The 20,321-nt window shown below is 44.0% G+C and overlaps 1 protein-coding gene across 1 annotated transcript; it reads right to left on the bottom strand.

Moving 5' to 3' along the window:
* Positions 1-3,187: 3,187 nt before the first annotated feature.
* LOC146191126 (uncharacterized) lies at positions 3,188-18,833 on the bottom strand. The gene is made up of 3 exons (XM_084599882.1): positions 18,615-18,833; positions 9,401-9,512; positions 3,188-3,612 (listed from the first exon to the last, which is right to left on the bottom strand). Exons 1-3 carry the CDS (start codon positions 18,721-18,723, stop codon positions 3,510-3,512), a joined length of 324 nt encoding a protein of 107 aa, XP_084456008.1. The 5' UTR covers positions 18,724-18,833; the 3' UTR covers positions 3,188-3,509.
* Positions 18,834-20,321: the final 1,488 nt, after the last annotated feature.

Below are 20,321 nucleotides of genomic sequence, written 5' to 3'. Positions count from 1 at the left end.
AAAGTTCCTTGATTGGAAGTCTCATTGCAGTCTACTCAGTTCCTTTTATTCGTCTGCTGAATAGGTCCTGCGTTAGCTGTCGCCTGCGCATTGAGACCTCCCCGGTATACTGAAGGAGCGCAAGCTAATTCGAACCAAAACGCTACAAGGTGCCACTTCTGAAGCTCGACGACAGGCATAGCAGACGAAGCATAAATGGAAGTTCGGCGATATACGCTTGGCCCGTTTAATTACGCCGGATGCAGGTGTTACTAATTCATGCTTGCAGTACGAGGCGTTTTTATGACGAAAAAAGAGGGACAAAATCAGTTTCTTTCGCGTCAGACTTCTCTTTGACTGCTTACCGAAAAAGAAGAGAATTCTTCATATAAACGCGATCGTTTTGCAATTTGAAGGCTGGCCACGCTAGAGGCGAAAATTAAAGCTGCCATTTGTAAATAGGATGCGTTAGGTGTGGAACAGCGGATAACTAAATCATGTGAAGGAATACCAAAGAAAATTTTCAATGTGTAAAATTGTGTTAAGTACATTGGCCACATTCTAGAGCATGCACAAAATATCTTTATCTACATTTATGAGGTGACGTGTCCGAGGACTACTATATGCTTCTGAGTACCCCTTTCTGGGACCTGGGGACGTGACAACTATTGATGCCTTGTCTTGTTCTCTTTCCCCAATCGAGCATCGCGATTTCATAAGAGGTGAGATGTACCTAAGTTTGTTTGTTTGTTTCTTTTTGTTTTTGGTTTCTTTTTTTTTTCGGGGGGGGGGGGGGGGGGGAGGAGATGTGAGCCCATGGTACCGCTTTGATTAAATTATGAGCGGTTGGAGCCATCTATGTGATTCCGATACAGTATGTACGCAGTCTCGGTCGTTCTCTGCGCTGTGACAGCAAGATTTATCTCATCGTAATCAGAGCACGCCACCGCCGCCGTTTTCATTAAGAAGGCTTTAGTTCGCTCCTTGTGCTTTTGCATTCTGATATACGCGCGAAGAAAACGCCGCATCGTGATGTAATGCCATCATCTTTCATTCCAAAGCTGTTCCTCTCAGAGTACAGATTCGGTTCTGGACACACGTTTTACCTCATCGCTGCATTTGAGACCGAGAACTTTGATGATCCGTATGCCTATTCATTTTTTTTTTTTTGCCTGAATGCACTACATTTTTTTTTTTTTTACTTCTGGGCAGGGCCCAAATGCACAGCGTGCCCGTGACATCGCTGGTATCTCTAATAAGCTTCAACGTCGAGCAGTCGCTATCAATCTTGGATTTATCGTTTGCCACGCTTATGCGGAGGAACGAAAGAGGACGCAGTGCAATAATTGGCTGGATAAACATGAGCCATTTTCTTTTTTTTTACTGCCAAATATGAAAGATAAATGATTGGTTGTAGTTCCCAAATACCTTCCTGTTAGCAGTAACAGATGAATAGGAAAGTATCATCAGAGTCAGTTACTTTGCAATTCTATCTGCATATTAGAAATCCAAGCATTATGAATAAACCAAGCAGTATACATCATGCTTTTATCGAAGTTGAAATTATAACATTAAGGTAACGGACAGCAATCTTAACGGGAGTTGATAAAAAGCAGCCACCAGAACTGCCAAGATAGCTTGTCATATCTGAGTTGGATCTCGGAGGGGCAGGTACTAATAAATTATCTGGTAGCAGCGAATTAGTACAAAAACCTTGGAAACGAAGATGGGTAGGGGGGTGGGGGACTTAAGGTCATTTTTTAAGGTTATGACGCGACAACAATCCGACAAACATATAAAGCTCACTTAAACCGAGCAGTGGAAACGCGCTTGCGTGGACAAGGGATGGCATACTTTACTGGGAAAGTTCGATTCACCTCACCTTTCCATCTGATTTGCCAAGCCAGAGTTGGCAGCTGCTGCCAAGTCGGCCAGATCGGCTATGTCACGTGGTCGCGTAACGTCCATCGCGTAACCTTGCGACCGATAAGTGCATGTCCCAAGACCGACTGAAATAAAGACCTGCACAGATAGCACTGCTCCAGCGCGCACCTTTTTAGTTCATAGCCTTCGCCACCAGGGAAAGAACACTACGGGCAGCCTGGCGCTACTGCAAACCTATTGATAAGAAGGGTCTATTAGTTCTGTCATTTTTCTTCGTTGGTATAGTCTAATTATCTGTCCACGCTGTAATGCATATGTCCTGCGCATGCGCAGCGGTTAACTCCAGTGCGGTCGCACAAAGCGGTATCGCGGTATGTCCTCTGGCGAGAGAAAAATAATGTAAAAATAAACACTCTCCGCTAAGATACAAAAAGGCAAAATTTTTGAAGTATAGCTCGGGCAAATATCTTTTTTTTTAATTTGGGTACAGTTTGTTTAAATTATTTATGATTTGATGATGATGATGATGATGATAATGACAGAAGAACTGGTCAACCGAGCGCTCTCAACGGCGAGAAAGGTAACGAAAGTTGCCGCATGCGGTCCCATAGGACCCTGTTTTCTGTGCCAGGTCTCTATTTCAGTCGGTCTTGGCGTGGCCATTCCAGCTGCCAGCTACCACCTACCAGAGCCATGCATGTAATCTTTAACGCGATAGTGTTAAAGGCTCCGTTCACCAGAAAATGCGACGTCGGCGTAGTGAGCAAAATACCAAAAGCATGGCGCTTGCACGTGGTAACTGGCAGCTGACATGGCCGAGCACTTGATTCTTCGGTGGTTTGTGCGAATTAACGAGAAGACACGATATCATAAAGTTGAGAGGAGCCCGAATGGGGTTGCCCATTTGAGGTGCTCAGGAAGAATAAGCATAAACCTTCCAGTGTTCTTGGAAGCCGAGTAAGGCCTTCTGCGCATAGGCTACGAAGGCACATTCCTACGGCTTGGCGAACCTTCATAGCCTTGAAGGCGGCGCTTAAGGCTTCCTCGTGATTTTTTGCTCACAAAGTTGACGCCGACAACGATTCCGCCTGGTTTCCTAGAGAACAAGACCTTTAACGCTGTCTCTTTAGTACGACTGCAACAGAATCTGTTGCGTCCCTTATTCCTCCCGACAACTGTGCTGTGTGAACTCGCATTGGGATAGTGCTTCTTACTCTGTCTTGACTCCAAAGGGCAGAGGACACGAAGAACATGAACAGCCACGTGTTGTGTGGTTAACTCGCAACGAATTCATTCGAGTGTTCTTATTGAGGCTTGCAACACCTCGTATCACACACATTTATTACACAGTACATACCCACGTACAGCCTCCATTGTGATTTGTTCCTCAACTGGGATCAAGGAAGCCAAACAGCGTGCTGCTGCGGATGCAGCTCATAACATATGTTAACGGGCACACACAAAAAATAGGCACGAGGAAATGAAACAATTTGTCACAGAGCGTCCGCGGTTGTTTCGCTTTTGTTTTGGCACATATTGGCAGACAGAGCTTTCAGCCCATGTGTTTCGCTTCTGCTTTGGAAAACTCCACGAAGCGAAGGTTAGACTTGTACTTTGTTCCTTTGAGCGTGGTTAAAGCAGAAAGCTCATGTGCAGACGACGTGTGTCTTGCAGCACTTGGGGTAGATTCCCTTGCCTTTCTTCAGGGTACAGTTCTTTGGATAGCCGTCCAGCGACACGCGGCCACATCTGTAAAAGAAATGTATAGGGATTATTATTATTATTATTATTATTATTATTATTATTATTATTATTATTATTATTATTATTATTATTATTATTATTATTATTATTATTATTATTATTATTATTATTATTATTATTATTATTATTATTATTATTATTATTATTAATTAATTAATTAATGCAGACACAGTTTTTCCCAGGGCATTTTCCTTGGCACGAGACATTTTCGTGTAGCCAAAGACTCATTATCAAGCAAGGCTTCAGTCCAAACAAATTGATGCTAGGACAGAACTGAAATCAACATGCAACAGATCAGGTGAGTGCATCGTCTGTAGTCTTGTGTTTTCCTGCCTTGCTTTTTCGTGTTGTTACATTCTTTTTATTCCTTCCAAGCATTTTATCGTAAGCACCACCCAAGACAAAACCTTGTACTCCCTGAAACTGATGGGTACCTGGCAGCAATAAGAATTGAACCCCGCATCTACTGCATTCAAGGGGGGTGCTCAAACCAGGTAACCAATTAGATTACAATAGGAGAGTAATTACTCATTAGCATACGCCCAAGTGCAGCCGTAGGGCCAAAAGGATAGCTTGCAGCTTTCTCGGGATTTTTGTGGCTGAAGAAATTTTCTGCCCGGTCTTGGATTCGGGCTCGGGACGGCCGACTGTCAGAGTTAATCGCTATGCCAGCTAAGGTAACCAGGACGGCCAGCATAGTATATGATCGGAGCGATAGATAATTGGCCTACCATCTGGTCTCCTGGCCGTACTAGTTAGCTCATTTAATAAAGCGACTCACTAGGTGTTCGTCCCAAGTTTAAAATCCAGACCAGCACAATTTTTTGTTTCTGTCATGAAATTTCGTACGTTTTATTTGTACTTGCATGACTGCTCTTGAGTGTGTGCTGATGAGTAATTATTCCCTCATTATAATTGTACTTAACCACAGTGGTTTAATTTAAGTATTGGATTTGATAGTTGAGTTGTTTGGTTATCTTGAAAAAAATTTTCGATCACAACGCTAATGATTTTCTCACAACAAAGTGCGCCAGTAGTAGACAGGCCACGTTTTGTAAAGTTTTCGCCCAAACCGGAATGTACATTTAAATTTTATTAACATTTTGATAACTTGTTCACGGCGCTGAGGCTCTTCGGATTGGTGACCACTCATCCATAGAAAACATGAGTTTTAGCATAATTAAATCTCTGGTAGTGACAATATAATTGCTAAAAAGTGAAAACACAAGCTCTCTAATGTGTTACTGACAGATTCAATGTATTGCGGCATATACGAAAAAAAAAAAGACTAGTTCAAGCGAAGATGCAGACTTGTTTTTAATATAGCCGGGGCATGACAAAAGTCGACAGACTGTGCAGAACTAAATTTAGTTCTGCACAGTCTGTCGACTTTGCATGGCTTAAGCCATGCAGTTTCCTTTTTTGTTCTTTATCTTGGATTAAGTTTTGACGGAGCCTTTTTCAAAACGTTTTGTACTTAATGTGCGATTCGCGGGACTTTCGTAAATGAAGGAGGGAGAGGGGTAATTCAAAATCGCCCGCCGGATTTGGCCTCGGGCCTAGAACAAGTGTAGTTACAAGAAAGATGATACTATCGCAATGTGAACAAATGTCAGTCAAAAAAAAAGGAGGAAATTTAAGCTCTGCCTTTAAGGGTAGGACGCAACAGCTTTAATGGCGCCCATGTTTGCCAAATCCTCTAGCAGATCCTCGTTCAAGTATATGCACGATGCTACTCGCTTGATCGCTAATTCGTTAATTTGTGCCTCTATTATTTCGCAAATGTACATAGGCATATATATTCCTAAGATACTAAATTAAACTCTCGCCGATATGCACTTTGTTGTCGGCTTAATCACTACATACCCTTTTTTAGTGCCCCTATAGTGTCACCCAAACTCATTAGTTTACACTCGTCAGGTAGCCCAACCGAACTTGTTCGCGCGCTAAGATAAATCCGAGCTTTATATCTATGCCGAGTAACCTGGTACATAATGTGCTATAGCTTACAACTAAATGCCAATCAATGTGGTACAAAAGGGGGTGCTAATTTTACCTAAATGTTACTGAGCGCCTCCCTCCTTGCGCTTTCTGCGCAGTGTTTATACATCAATGCAGTATTTGACAGCCCGATATTTTAATGAGTACTTATATTCTGCTGCTCTTAAGAGTCTATTTGGGGATTTAATAACGACACTCTTTCCTGCGCAGTTGTATCATTCAATGTACTTTACTCTCAAGGTTATAAGATGCTAACGCGAGCGTGCAAAATGCCGATTTTTCTTTGCGCCAAAACGTTCTTGTAAAAATGCACACCGACGCTCTATCTGTTAACAAATATCTCGATAGGAAAAAAAATTGTATCTTATATATTCTGTTCATTGTCATATGTGGCATGTCCCCGGAACCACTGAACACTTTTTTATTAATTGCAAGGAGACGATTATTTATTGTGATGTGCGGCAAAGAACGTTAAAAACACTTTCTTTTAAATTCCATACAGTGTAGGACACCTTGTGCTACTCCAACTAGCTAAAAATCCGAAGATATGTTTATTCACTTTGAACGTGATAGATAGCCTGTGCAAAACGCCCATGCTGGACTGCATCGTTGAAGATTTTGTTTCACCCAGAAGCCATTCGAATAATGCTACAACTGCAGAATATCTATCTCGAAAGAGACTTTCTACTCGGGCTGGTTTCCATTTTTGATGCGGTGTCTCTCGTTTACGCCTTTATAGCTGTGCTTTCAGTCAAGCTAGTGTAGTGCAGTCACTAGTTGAGTGCTTTGTTAATAATCCGCATATGTTTAGATCTTTTCTGTGCGCACTTAACCACGTAAAGTAAATAAAGTAGGACGGAAACAGATTGCCTGCGTGGCGAAGGGTCACGTGTCTAACTCAGTATTCAAGGGTCTGCAGCTCAATTCGCATCACATCCGAATAAGAACTTTTAAGAGCAATTAATTAACACAATATACTTATGTGCCCTAATGTCGTTTGAGAAATGCTGTGACCTTCCAATTACAATTTTATACTGTTTTAGCCCTTTTCAATTCCACTTCTCCACGTATGACGTTCAACCGTCTAAAACAATCTGTAAATAGCTTTATAGGAAAGGAAAAATGAAGTATTTGAAGCCTTGTCGATCAATGCAGATTTTACTAATGTTCTGTGGTGATATAAGAGGCAGAAAGGAAAGCATTGTCTGCTTAACTTCTCACTCACTCCGTCCTAACTGTGAGTGTCTACTGAATACCCGTTGCATTTTAATCTCTTCACGATGACAGCACAAGGCATAGCGGGCATCAAACACAGACACAAAGGAAATAACATCAGCGGCGGAATAGGACATGCCCTACACTGAGCACAGGCGATATAAAGAACGTTCGCTCTTGCAGAAATTAATGAGACCACAGTAATCAGAGTTCCCGTTCAGCAATTACAGAAGCACCTCTGCTAAAAAATAAATTGGCTCTAAGTCCATATATACTAGCTCAGCTAACGCAAGTATGTTCAGGATCAATTTATTTGAGGACATGAAGTTGCGTTTTCTCGATCATTGTTACATGCGCATTTAAGCGCCAATAAAGGGAGTAAGGAGCATATCATGCTGATCGCACCAATGCAGTTGAGAGTAGTTCCCGATCTTAATGATGGCTTGAATGTAGTTGATAAAGTAGCTAAGGCATATCTGTTAGATATAATGCGCCTGCTTCATAAGAGAACACCTTCGCGATCGGCAGCCTTTGTCGACCCCCGTGCTATTGTGTAGCTCCCCAACCACAGCCAGTCGCAATTTCTTCCAATTCCTTTCTCTTTATCCAGATATATACTACCTCCGCTAGTTCTCGGAAATACACCTCTAAATTGAGCGCTTGGTTTTGCCCAAGGACTCGTTGCGTGTCCTCCCGTGATTTTGGTGCTGATAACACGCGAACGTCATAGCAGGAAACATAACTCCTCCGCACCCTCCCAGCCGCAGCAGCGCAAGGACCTCACGACACGCATGCATGCTCTGGCTCCGCTTTCTCTGGCGCCGGCCACTGAATTTCTTATGCAGGGTGCGTGGCGGAAATTTTCACTCGGTCTCGGTCGTAGCCTAATGCGTCTTCTCCTGGGTCTGCGAGTGGACGCGCTTTAAATACGGGCGCTGAACACGTGCACGTTTGACTAAAACCAAGAGCAAGCGAACCCTAATGCGAGGATAAGCGCACTAAAACATCCAGACAGGCAACTGTTTCTTTTCTGCGCGGTAGTAAATCAGTGAAATTGCATAGCACTTTCGAGTTGTGTTCACACACTGGCCACGAGCGTGCTTCGCTTCCTCAAGGTCAAGCATCCTATCAATTTTACTTGTTAACTGATCGTACCCCGTTATGCGCAGATTGATCGAAGGGCTGTGTGACGTCACGCCGTTACGGAAGATGGCTGATTTAGCACGAGTTGCTAAATCGGGCTTCTCATTTCGGATGGAAAACTGGGGGAAATCGAGCCTTTCAGGATCCTTGTATTCGCAGTTCGACATGCTACCCCTAAAACACAAAGGCACGTTCGTATACGGCCTGCTATGGGGAGTCTATGTAGAGTCTATGTTGAGTCTATGTGGAGTCGGTGTGGAGTCTATGTGGAGTCTATTTGGAGTCTATGTGGAGTCTATGTGATGTCTACGTGGAGTATAATGCAGTCACCTACGACTGTATGCTAAAATTAATGTACGAGATAACAAAGACGCAGATTAAGAAACCATTGATTAAGCGAGCTTCAAAGTTCATGTAAGCAAACCAAGATACCAAGGAGTCGCCGTGGACGGGAACCGTTAACGCTGGCACGTCATACGTTTAAAGGAGTAGGGACACCAAATTTAGTTCGCATATTTTCTTTCTGTTAATGACAAATAAAAGATCAGTGTACATCGACCGCCCCGAAGTATTCACCTGAAATTGCTAAACAATTCGTCATTGTATCTTTCGGTCTCACTTGTTCGGATTCGGTTTGAACGGTCGAGCAATGGCTATGACGTCAAATTTGCATAAAAGTAACGTGAGAGATGTAAAACAGTGCCATAACAACTCCTTCCTCTTTTTGATCCGCAATAACGCGAAAGCTAACCTGCCTCAAGAGCCCGAGTTTAAAATGATTGAAGAAGCAGCAATTACAACGCAGGTTTTTTAGCCCTCACGTGACCTATATGGAACTTTGTCGTCATATCCTTCATTAGGCTGTTGAAAACGAAACCGCAACCGGGGAGAGAAAAAAGATTATATTCAAAATTATTTTTGCGGTTATAAGGAAAACCATGTAGTGATTGGTATATAGCAATGCATTACACATCATTGCAAAGAATAAACCGCGAAACCAAAAATTACATGTCTATATTCCTTCAAAGGCGAAGTTCTATCCCCTCCCCCTCCCCCGCCACCATATTTTGTGACAGTTTATTTAGGTTGGCCTTAATTTGGGTTAATGAGTCTCTCATAGCCGGATGTGTTCTGGGACATTAGCCCCACAAATTAAACTTAACTTGCGTTAAATGTGCTGGCATTGGGCGGCCTAACCCTACACCACTCTGTATTCACTTACACATGAGAGTACTGCACAACGAGAACTTACAGTCAAACATAAACAACACTAAGATAAATAAGAAAGAAAAGTCAAATAAAAAAGCTTAATGCTATAAGGACGCTCCTTTCCAATTGTGCATTCGGCCTGTTCTTCTCTAGTCGGGTGGCGTCTGCTTACAGGTGCAGGGAAAAGCTGCATTGGGATACTCACGATGCACCACGAAGGTACTTGAGCCTTGCATCGCACGTGAGGCTTATGCAGGGGTTGGCGAGGTTGATGTGTGCTCCGTCCGGAATGGCGTACTTTTTCCATATGCACTGCTCTGAAAGAAGCAAAAGAAAAATAAAAAGTAAATTACTTGAGTCTACTGCGCTAGGCTGCTTGTCCGATCACCAAGGTCTTCCAAATGAAAAAAAAGAAAGGAGAGGTACATTTACCTGTACTCTATTTATATGTTCTGATCTCCATATTTATCTAGCTCCACGCTCAAATTGCCTCAGTAGTAGTAGTATAAAACATTCATTTGGAAAAATGGGTTATGGGTTAAGTGCGCAGTCTATCGGGTCCTCAGTCCAGGATTCCGTTGGCTGAAGCCGCTGTACGAGCTCTCACAAGCAAAGTCTTTGGTGCCGCAGGGTAGGAGCTGGACAGGGTCACCTCCCAATCCGCCCACTTTGGATTTTCTTTACGAGGTACGGCTGGTTTTTTTTTTTTTTTTTTGGCAAGCCCATACCATATGGTAAAGGTCTGCTTTCTGGTCTCAAAATGTGTATTCAGGTGAGAAAGTACACGGATCAATTTTGTGCAGTCTAGTTGGGCTGTTGTAGGACAGCGTTTGTAGCCGCCTAATGTGTCACTCCTATGGTTTTACCGAGTCCTTAACCGAGTGCAGGGAATGCTTGTCTCGCTAAGAGGACGTATTGTGGTATCTCGTGGTCTCCTATGGTTTTACCGAGTCCTTAACCGAGTGCAGGGAATGCTTGTCTCGCTAAGAGGACGTATTGTGGTATCTCGTGGTCAAGGTTGCTCACGGTATGCAGTGGGGGCCTGAGGGTGGTCATATGAGGGAACTGATAAACGATCCCAGGATAGGAACACTCGGGCTGCGGCGTGTGCACACTCATTTTCTTCTACCCCTTGATGTCAAGGTACTTATATTACTTCTCTGTCTAGGGCCTGGTGTCTGGCTTGGAATAAGATTTTACAGGCCAAGGATGAAACCCGGCCTCGCATGCAGTTTCTGTAGGCGGTCTGGGAGTCGGCAATGATGTATAGTTGCCCCAGCAAACGAGACGGATGTATCCGCGACAGGTTGCCGAGCCAAAGTTTCAAGCTTATACCATGTGGGAGAGAACTGACCAAGTAGTTGCATTCTTTCTACTCTATACCTTGAATCCATTTTTGCCCTTGCTGCACAGCTTCAGATAATTTTTACGGCATCTTGCTTTTCTGTACACGCACGCGCAGTCCAACTGTGCTGCCTCCAAAGATTGCTTCTCCTTAATGTCTGCGGCGTTCTTTCGTGAGAGCATTAATTCCAAACGCACTGGGCACCAAGGCCTGGCAGTGATGAGACCTGCTGCTTTTAAATTCGTGGCTATGATTCGGCGTGCTTTCCGCCGCTCAATGCAATGTGTCATTACCGTTTTCTTTTTATTACTTTCCAGAAAAGCAAAAGAGAAACGAAGGCTGCAAACGCCCTTGACCTACAGCTGTTGTATATATTTTGTTTTATGGAGTTCCGCTTTAGCTAATACTCAAGTATGCCCACTGCTTTCATATCTTTATTGCTGTCCTTCAGGTCCGTAGCGATGCGCACGCATCCTGTTATGCAGCATACGGCTTAAACGATGCCCGGCTAAGCTTTCGTAATTTTATTTTAGAGAAGTGTCTCTCTGAACGGCTACCCTCCACCCTGTAACTGCGCGGAAATATACGCAGACATGTAGGCATAACCTCCGACCCAAGACTGGTTTCCGGGGGTACCAAGCGTGCCTGACGCGCGGCATCCCAGTGGGGGGTGCTGCTGACATTGCGACCTTGCGCGACGCTGAAATAGATGGCCAGACGCTGTCTCGGTTGTCAGTGTGCCTTCTCCCAGCTCCCTGGCCTTCAACGTCTGCAGGCGGATTCGTGCGAAAAACAAGATGCGTCGAAAACCTCCACAGTGGAAATGATTTATCGGTAATGGAACTGAGAAGCTGAATCATTGAAGGGAAACCGCTGAAGCGGTTACACGTTGCAGCCACTGACTGCATAGGTACGCGGTTGCTGGCATCCTTGCACAGACCAAAATTAAATGTACAGGGTTCAATAATCCACTTCAGTTATTTTCAACTTCTGTAAGTTGTCCCTAGAGAATTACTGTACTAATAGATCCTTTGACCCATTTATAGCCAGACAAGTATCGCTGGTCGAAGTTATGCTCGCTCGTGAGCTGTGCACTGCACTTCGTTTCGACAGCCTTTCATTCTATAGAACTTATCTTGTCGGCTCACGGAACCACTCCTCTTTCCTTTTTATGTGATATTGATTGTTTACTTGATCTGCATCTGGCAACCAAGCAATTTGCACTTAACAAGGTTGCTTATCAGAGATTATGCTCAAGCCAGGAACAACTATGGTTGTACATCTCAAGGCACTGTGTAAAGGACAAGGGCATTACATTAAGGAGAGAGCAGTTATGAAGAGAGTATTGATCAGAATAGGAGGGTTATCATGCTGATAGGTGGCTTGCTACGACAGTGGCCCTATTTTGCACGCAGTGCCCCTGTAATGTGAACTATGAAAACGACATTTGCAGTGAACGAAATTTCTGCTTTGGGTACAAACACTCCAGGAACCCCAACAAGACAAGAGAAACAAAAAAAATCAAATCTATGCAGTGCCGTACGTGATTTTATTCGAGAGAAAGAACAAGTTTTGGGAATTTCGTCTCAGTCGCGAGGGGAAACCGGCTTGTTCCGCAACGACAACTTGATGGTCTATTTCCAATTCAAGCAGCAACTTAAAGAATGTGGCAGGTAGAGGGCAGGGATGTAAGGAAAATGGAGGGATTTTAAAGCAACTGGGCATGTGTACAGATAATGATCTAGGCTTGTGTAGGATACAGGGCTGGTAAGGAAAGTTGGGGTAGCCTGAAGACGATACAGGCAGGACTGAACAAGGCTATGCAATGCATTCAGTTGTATTTTGCGCAATGTGCGTAGTGATGAATATATGACCACGCTAGAATTGCCGAAATGTTTAGTACGAACCTGTCCAGCATCTACCAGTGTTCCAAACTGTTTCAAAATGCACGTGAAGCCGCCTTTCATCACCAAATATTGAGTCCGCTATCGGGTTTACCAGCAGGCTTTTTTGGAAGCACAACTTGTTGGGACGGCACAAGTCAAGGTAAAAGTGTTACATTGTGTCCATGGCCGGCTAGAATGCATCCAGGGATGTTATTGTATTGCCGGATACAATGAGTGAATAACCACCGCTCACATCACTCCTGCACATTGCAAAGCCGTCACTCATCCTGGCAGCGTACACAACCGGTGCGACCTATCATTATTCCCCATTCGCTGTCGGCGAACGTTGTTTCCCTGCTAGACTCAGCCGCGCAAGCATTTCACACGTGCCGGCTTTCGCAAACAGGTCGGAGGAGAAAGCTGATCGCGACCCTGATTGTGTACGTGTCCGCTGACCTCCTAATGGCGTCCTGTTTTGTCGGCTGGGTGTCTTTTTGATGGCTTCGCCCGGCGCGGAGGCCGGAGCGAAAGCGCAGATCTACCGACCCTGGTGACGAGGTCGCCGAAGTTTTCGCTTGGAAGGGCGAGTCATTCCTCAAGTTCCTTTGTGTTTGCGCGCCTCTATGACTGCGGAAGGCGGTGGTACGTGGCTTTGTGTTTTCTCCTTTCTGTGTTTGCTCCTGTACAATTACTGGTGTTTGTGTTTCCTTGCGAACGCTCGCTGGCGTGGCCTCGTTGCAAGCAGCCGTTTCGGTTGTTTTGAAATCCTTGTAGAGAATGACAGCTTAGGCGTGTTTATATTTTTTTAGGTTTCCGAAAAATGGTTATTCTTGCAAATGAAATAGGGTAGGCATCAATATATATTAATAAAGCTTTTCTTTTTGTTTTCATGTAATTGCCCACCATTAAAGTATAATAGCGTTTTATTTTCAATGTTCTTCCTTTTCCAATTTTTATTATTATTATTATTATTTTTTTGTGCCAAAAAGTGAGGCTCCACACACCTAGCTTTTTTAGAGCGCCGCTCTTATGTTTCCGTTGGACGGTTGAGGCACGTCGTCGTTGTCGTCGGTGTAACTGAGAAAAAGAGAGTCACTAGCCAAACTGAATTTCTCAAAAGGAGAGACGAAAGAGCCACGTGCAAGCGGCGCAGAGCTCGCGGCTCTTCCTTCTCTAATTCTGAGAAATTTTCCTTGGCTCGTGAGAAAAATAAAGAGTGCTTTGTAACTACACATACACACAATTAAAGATTTCTCAAATTTTTAGCCTTAATATTTCACAAAAGTGCTTTAATAGTTGCACTCAAATTCCGCATCATGGCATATCGTAAACGTGCACGGAATATTTTAGTAAGTTTAGTAAGTTTTAGTAATATTTTAGTAAGTAGGTATATAGTTAAACGGCTCAAACGGCCCCGGTCTTTTCTTCTCGGCTTGTCACATGCCACACTGCCAATAAAATTTCCCTTAACGCGAGTATGTTCACCTTCCGCGCTAGTCATTCTGTCGGGCGGAAAAGTTTGAAGCGTCTGAATAGTATGCCAACGTAACTGCGTTTTGTATTCGCTGCGTGCATATTGAACAACTTTTTGAGGAAGGAGTATTGAAGAAATTTTGTCCTTTAAATTAGAGGCGGTTGTAAATCTTATTCAAAGCGGTGCATGCAACTGCTTCCGGCCACGAGATCGGCGACATCGGCAAGCATACCATGCCGTTAACCACTAAAGGGCACAGGATACATATTTTACCTCGTGCCGTAAACAGTTTCTGCAACGATTGAACATCAAGTTGTAATAATAATATTTATAAACTCTTCATCAACCAATAAAGAATAACATTGTGCTGGACTAGAACACTATTACATGTAAAGGTGACGCGGACAGGAGGGCTCGCCTCAAGGTCCTTGTAACACAGCCGCCGCCAGCCCGGTGCATGAAGTCCCGGACTATAGAGAGCCCCACCCATACATGCCCCTTCCTTATCCTGTAATAAAGCTTTTCAGTCAATCACCAGGCCATTAGCCATTAAATCATATCACCGTCATCTGTCATCCCTTCTGGTCCTTCAGCTCGCGGCCATGTAATTATATTACTGAGAAACGCACAATAAAAAAAAAAACGGTTACATTAACAAAGAAACGTCCTGAACTGAACTACAACACATACAGTACAGTGTTAAAGACGAACATGACGTTTATGACAGCAACGTACGTTTATGGCATAATCCGTGTCTCAAGAGTTGATATCTACCCCGCGTTCTTACGCTCAGCGAGCTCATAATTAATACCATGTTATTATTTATTTATTTTTTTCTGCCCAGAAACAACGTCAGCGGTGCTCCCATGCTTCCGAACTGAAATTGTTGTGCACTGCGGCAAGTGGAATGAAGTAGACCTCAAAAAATAAATAAAGAAAGAAAGTTTGCTTGAATGCACTTTGAGTGCTGATAAAATATATCAGCGTATTAATTTAAACGAACACTGCCTTTCACCAAACCTGCGTATTTTTTACCTCTAGAATATTGCTCGCATACTTGCTGTGGTCCATAAAACGTAGAAAATGGAGCACGCCTGCTCTGTAAATCGTCTCCCTTCCTCATTCTAGGAAACTAATTAACTCTGCCAGACCTTGGCATTAAATGACCGTCGCGTGCTCGTTCCTTTTACGGGAGTCCAAATAGCTTCAGGCCCTTCCCTCTGCTTCGTAAACAACAGCCGTGCATTCGCAACTTCGTTGCCTCACTGAGCACGTATGGTCTTTGCGGCTTCACGTGGCCTTACTTTGTGTGCACAAATATTACCCAACTGCTTATGCATTCTTTTTTTTTTTTTTTGTCGCACGCTAAAAAAGATGGAATCCACTGATAATACTGTGCGCTTGGCAAATAAAACCTGCACGCGACGACTTGTCTTGTTTAAGTTAGCGGCAAGCACTTGAAGGTGGGGGAACCCCTCCTGAATCAGCTCCGCGTTTTTTGTTTGCTTTTTCTTTTTGCCGAGTCTACGCAAAGCCCTCGGTTTTTCCACTCAGTATTCCGGAGATCGTCTCCTCGTATGCAAAGACGAGAATACCGGAAAAAGAAACAAGATGAAGAAGGATTGAAAAGCTTGCTGCAGAGGGTCAGAGGAGACGCAAAGCAAAGATGAAACGGTCGGCTGAGCAGGCTGCCTTTGTCACATGAGAAAGGGCGCGACAAGAAATGGCGTTTATGCACTTAATGCTGAAACGATGGGAGGAAAATTCCAATAAGGAAAACATATTGCCTCTATCAACATTGTCCTTTTTTTTTTCTCGCACAGTGATGCATGGACAACTTCGCGACTAATGGGGCTATATGATGAACCCACGCCCATGGTCACGCTTCTTAATCTGATAATCGGGGTAAGATTATACCTTCTACTCACGCCGCTTGCTTTTCACCCCTTTTAAAAAGTGTCATTGCAGTATATATAGGCAGTAATTTCGGGTCGCCTGGCAAAATGAGTGCTATATAAGGGATACCATTTCCTCAAGTATCTATTTCAACTTTATCAGAATGTTTTCCATCGGCTAGACGCACGAGGTCATTTCTGGAACTTCTTAAGACGAAAACTTAAGTTATCTGAAGGCTCAGAAAAAGCGGCCTGCGAGACATCTGGACAGCTTTTGATTCGCTTTCAGTGCTCACATATTATCGCAATCGCTTGCGTGTGCGTTACGCCTGTTTTATCTCCAGTCTTACAGTTCTGATTTCCATCTCCTAAATTTATAAAGAGTTGTTAACCTATGATGCCAGACATTGAATTAAGCACTAATGAACCCTTCATTACGTCAAATAAATACATCAGGTAGATTGAATAAAAAATGTAATGAGAGCATCTTAACAAATTTATTAAACAACGGCCTTCATCCTTCTTGTAGCCGAATCTATCTCAAAAAAATGTTTTGTCTAGGGTATTATTTTTTTTTTTTTTGCTGGACTAGTATAATCACTGTTTTTCTTGTTCTTGTTCTTTTTGATCACTGCAGTTTCATGTAGTTAGTGAACTATGCTGCCGACTTGTTTGTTTATTTTTGTCATTTTGATTACAGGATACCATGTGGCGCTTGTTCGATCATTTACAATTTTCATGTATGGCTGGCCGTCATCTCGCTGTTTTTCCACATTTTTAAGGCTCGAGACCTAGTTAAGCATCTAGTCCAGTACTCTTCCTCTTCAAAGAAAAAAAAATAAATATAGGTTATACATTCGATTGACTGCTAAATAATTTACTAAATTTTTACGACTCGCAAATGTCTTCATGCTAAACTTTCCGCGAATATGCAGACATGCACAAAAAATAGATCCGAAAGACAAAAGTGCTCCATCACCTGTTGACGACGCATTATGGCCACACATTTTCAAAGTGCTTTCGTGAAGCGAACATTGAGAAATGGGACACCCGCAAGAATAAACAGACGAACACAACACCGAATTGCAAATTAAGTTCGCCGTTTTCTTCGTGCCGAGTAACAATCTATCGTGCCAAAACATCTTAGTGAAATGTGGATTTAATAGTTGATTGGAACGTCTAGCGCTGGCAGTAATTCGGGCACAGCAGGATCGGAATACCAGCCGCAGGGCACAGCTTCAGCGCGAGAGAGATGGGCGCCGGAGACCAGCGATGGTGATGGCGATGCCGCAGCGTTGTTTCTTCTTCGTCTTCTTTACATTAGCCCAAATTGCTTTGACGTCTGAGTTAGCTGCTACATGAATCATGAATTTACTTTTCACAGAGGCCTCCTGCCTTTGAGGCAGTTGTCACTCTGACCATTGTTTAATAAATATGCCAGAAAAGGGCGTTTCTGCAATTATGCTATCAGTTCGCGTAGGTCTACGAATATAAATAAAATTTGATTAGGCTTGGGTTTTCATTTGTTTCTGGTGTTTAAGGTCCCAACGCGACTTTGGTTGTGAGGGATGCTGAAGGAGAGAGCACCAGGTGACTCGAAAGCAGGTACCTATCAGACATCGGAAGCGTGGTGCCCAATATGCAACTCCGTTAACTTATCGCTGGTTCTAAAAATTCTACTTTAAGCAAGATTTACAAATGCCACCCGAGTCTCAGCATAGGGCAGAGCTCAGCGCAGGATCGGTCGCTGGCTTCCATCAAATACGTCGCGAAGGTCTAACAACAGTTCAATTCTTCGTTATTTGCACGACACAGTCTAAAATCTCAGAAAAGTTAAAGTAGTTAGAACATTAGACTGAACTGAAGCAGTACATTGTTGAGCACATGTCATCCAAAATAAGACAACTTGTCATCTAGCTCAAAATGACGTCGGCAAAACTTCACATGCACACATTGTAGCGCTTTTCCGTGCGCAACAAGTCATCCGCAATAAAGTGCGAGATTTACCTTTTCCAATACCTGCTGTTCTGAAAACATGAATCTCAAACGTGAAAGTTGAAACCAATCTGTATCCGACTGCATTTTCCTGGAGCAAAGCTGTTTAGATCACAAAATCTAAGTAAAGCGTTCCTGTCATCCGCATGGACGAACCACTTAAATGAACTGCAGCAGCAGATGTGCACTATACCGTACATACGCGGGTAAGGGACTCTCACTTTTTTTTTTAACTTGGCTGTGTATGGTTTCTACCGCAGATATCAATTTTCGCATCTATTTTTAAGCGATATTGTGACAGGTTATCTTCTTTTGCAGTCTGACACTATGTGTAGCGCTATATTCCATTTGGCATGTCGCACTGCTCGAGCCGTCATGTCATCACTGCCGTCACCCTCACAGACTGCATTGAGCCAACGCCTCCTAAGACTCAGCTTTTCAGCTGTGTATGATGGGAAAATATAATAATTATAAAAGCAGGAAGTTGTCATCTGGCAACTCCAAGGGGTACGCGTGCACATGTGTGTAGAAGTCTATTTTAGCTAGTAATTTTGTTTTCTTAGATTATCTGTTCCCAAATTGGGACAAGCTGCCCGTACACTAGTTCGCCCTTACCCGCTCTGCGAAATATAGATACTGATAACTGTATTTGCAGAAAACGAAACAATCAAGTTATAAACGCATATGCAGTTTTAGACGCAACAAATTTGCTTTGAAGCCAATGTCACAAGGCTGAGACAGTCACCTTAGCTACAGTAAAGTAACACTGTACAGGTTGTAACGAAGCTGTATCCAAATGCTACTCAGTGACCACGAACACTCACTGTTTTTCACATCAACAGGCTGAACGAACACGGCCGCAGTGGCGAGTGATGCGAAGACGCACAGCAGAAGGAACAGCGCTCCCAGTTCCCGCCTCTGGATGAACCGCATGGTGGTGATGGCTCTTCGCTTGCACGTGTGCACTGACAAGTTCGATACCGGCGCAGGGCGACCGCTCGGCGTGCGTCTCTTTTTGAGTGAGGCGCCGCTGTGGGTTAGGAAACTCTTTTATATAAACGTCTCCGCGCCGACTTGCGGCGGCGTGCGAGTGCCGACCGCCCTGAGCGAAAACCGGATTGTCTGGCGTAGCGGACATGGGTATTCCCCTCCTGGGCGAGGGGAGCCTGCTTTGGAGCTTGCTTGCGCGTGTGTGTGTTTTCGTGCGTGTGTTATCTGAGACGAGGGCTTCCTTTCTGTTCTTGTTTTACTTTCCCACGGAGTCCTTGCTTCGAAAAAGCAGCAAGAAAATTACCATCTCGTGCTCATTGTCTTCCCTCTTAGGAGCATCCACCAGATTACGCGTTACGCTGCTTGTTAAGAACGCTTTTTTCCAAGGGCGGTAGTGGGCACACTGAATGGTCTCTGTTCTGCGGTGTCCGCGTGGGCACTGTTGACATCATGAATGCCAGACGCTTGCAAGAGCAACACATTGTTGCGGAATGGCGTCACTCTCGTTGCCCTTCTGAGCACGCTATTGTGCTGGCAGTGCTCTGGCAAGCGTAAAATGAGTGACCATGCACGCTTTCCCGGTCTGTTCTCGGCTGTCTTCCAAGTCTGTGTACTGAAAGGAAAATTTAGAGCGAGGTGGCAGTCGAACCAAGGAACTTAGCATCCCGAGACATACGCTATCGCTATATATGCCACGCTTCCACGGGTACGATCGTGCGACTTGACTAAAGCGGAGCTTTATATCTGTGCCTGGAGGTTTTTCACGTACTGTGGTATGTTACGACTGTATGGTCAAATAATGCTTGTGATGCAACTGGGGCAAAAATTAAGGGATTTTTGATGCAGCGAGCTGAAAAGTGAATGTACGCGAAAGATGATCCGTAAGGGGAGCCTCAGACGGTAGTCATTAGCACCGTCACGTCATACTTTTAAAGGCGAAATGTCCCCCCCAATTTTGGATTCAGAAAAATGAACAACGGAGAATCCTAATGGAGTGGTGCAGGAGGCGTACTATACGTCGGTCACTTGAACGGTTTGTTTGTTTGAAAGCGATAACTGTACACGTAGTATGTCTTGTGTGTCTTGTATGTGTAGCATGTCATAGTATGACCTAGTATGTCTTGATAAACTACGACGCTCACAAGTTGCTATCTAGATTCGCCAGAGCATTGAAGGCATCTGTACATAAGATTCTTCAAGGATGTGTCCGAAGACAAGAATGCTCCAGTCGTGATCGCCAAGTTCAGGTAGGTCTGACTCACGTGATTCTGGGAGGGGGTGCTTTCAATAAGGCAGTGAAGGCGCTCTACAGTTGTCGCTATCCCTCCTCCTGAGCAAGAATGAGGTCGATTAGAATGGGATGTTCTTTTCTTTTCAGGTCACACTGCAGTGTTTCACGCTCTGCTTCCACGGCTCCTAAATTTGCCGCTGTGTCGTTCAATGCCCCTCCAGGGGTCCGTTGCGGCATTGCCTCTTTTGATTATCCCCCGGCAAGCTGAAAAACCAGTTGGCCGCCTACGCTACCTTGTTGTCTATTACTG

Source organism: Amblyomma maculatum, chromosome 4 (assembly GCF_055883805.1).
Source record: "Amblyomma maculatum isolate TAMU_Amacu chromosome 4, ASM5588380v1, whole genome shotgun sequence".
Taxonomy (NCBI): Eukaryota; Metazoa; Arthropoda; class Arachnida; order Ixodida; family Ixodidae; genus Amblyomma; species Amblyomma maculatum.
The sequence above is the reverse complement of the archived record's forward strand: the minus strand, read 5'-3'. Positions and strand labels throughout refer to the sequence as shown.

Bases quoted from the DNA above. Each gene is read 5' to 3' on its own strand.
- LOC146191126 (XM_084599882.1), bottom strand. From the start codon at position 18,723: ATGCGGTTCATCCAGAGGCGGGAACTGGGAGCGCTGTTCCTTCTGCTG. The intron at 9,513-18,614 runs GTGAGTGTTCGT...TGCTTCTTTCAG, and splicing joins GCCTGTTGATGTGAAAAACA to AGCAGTGCATATGGAAAAAG. The intron at 3,613-9,400 runs GTGAGTATCCCA...TTTCTTTTACAG, and splicing joins AAGTACCTTCGTGGTGCATC to ATGTGGCCGCGTGTCGCTGG.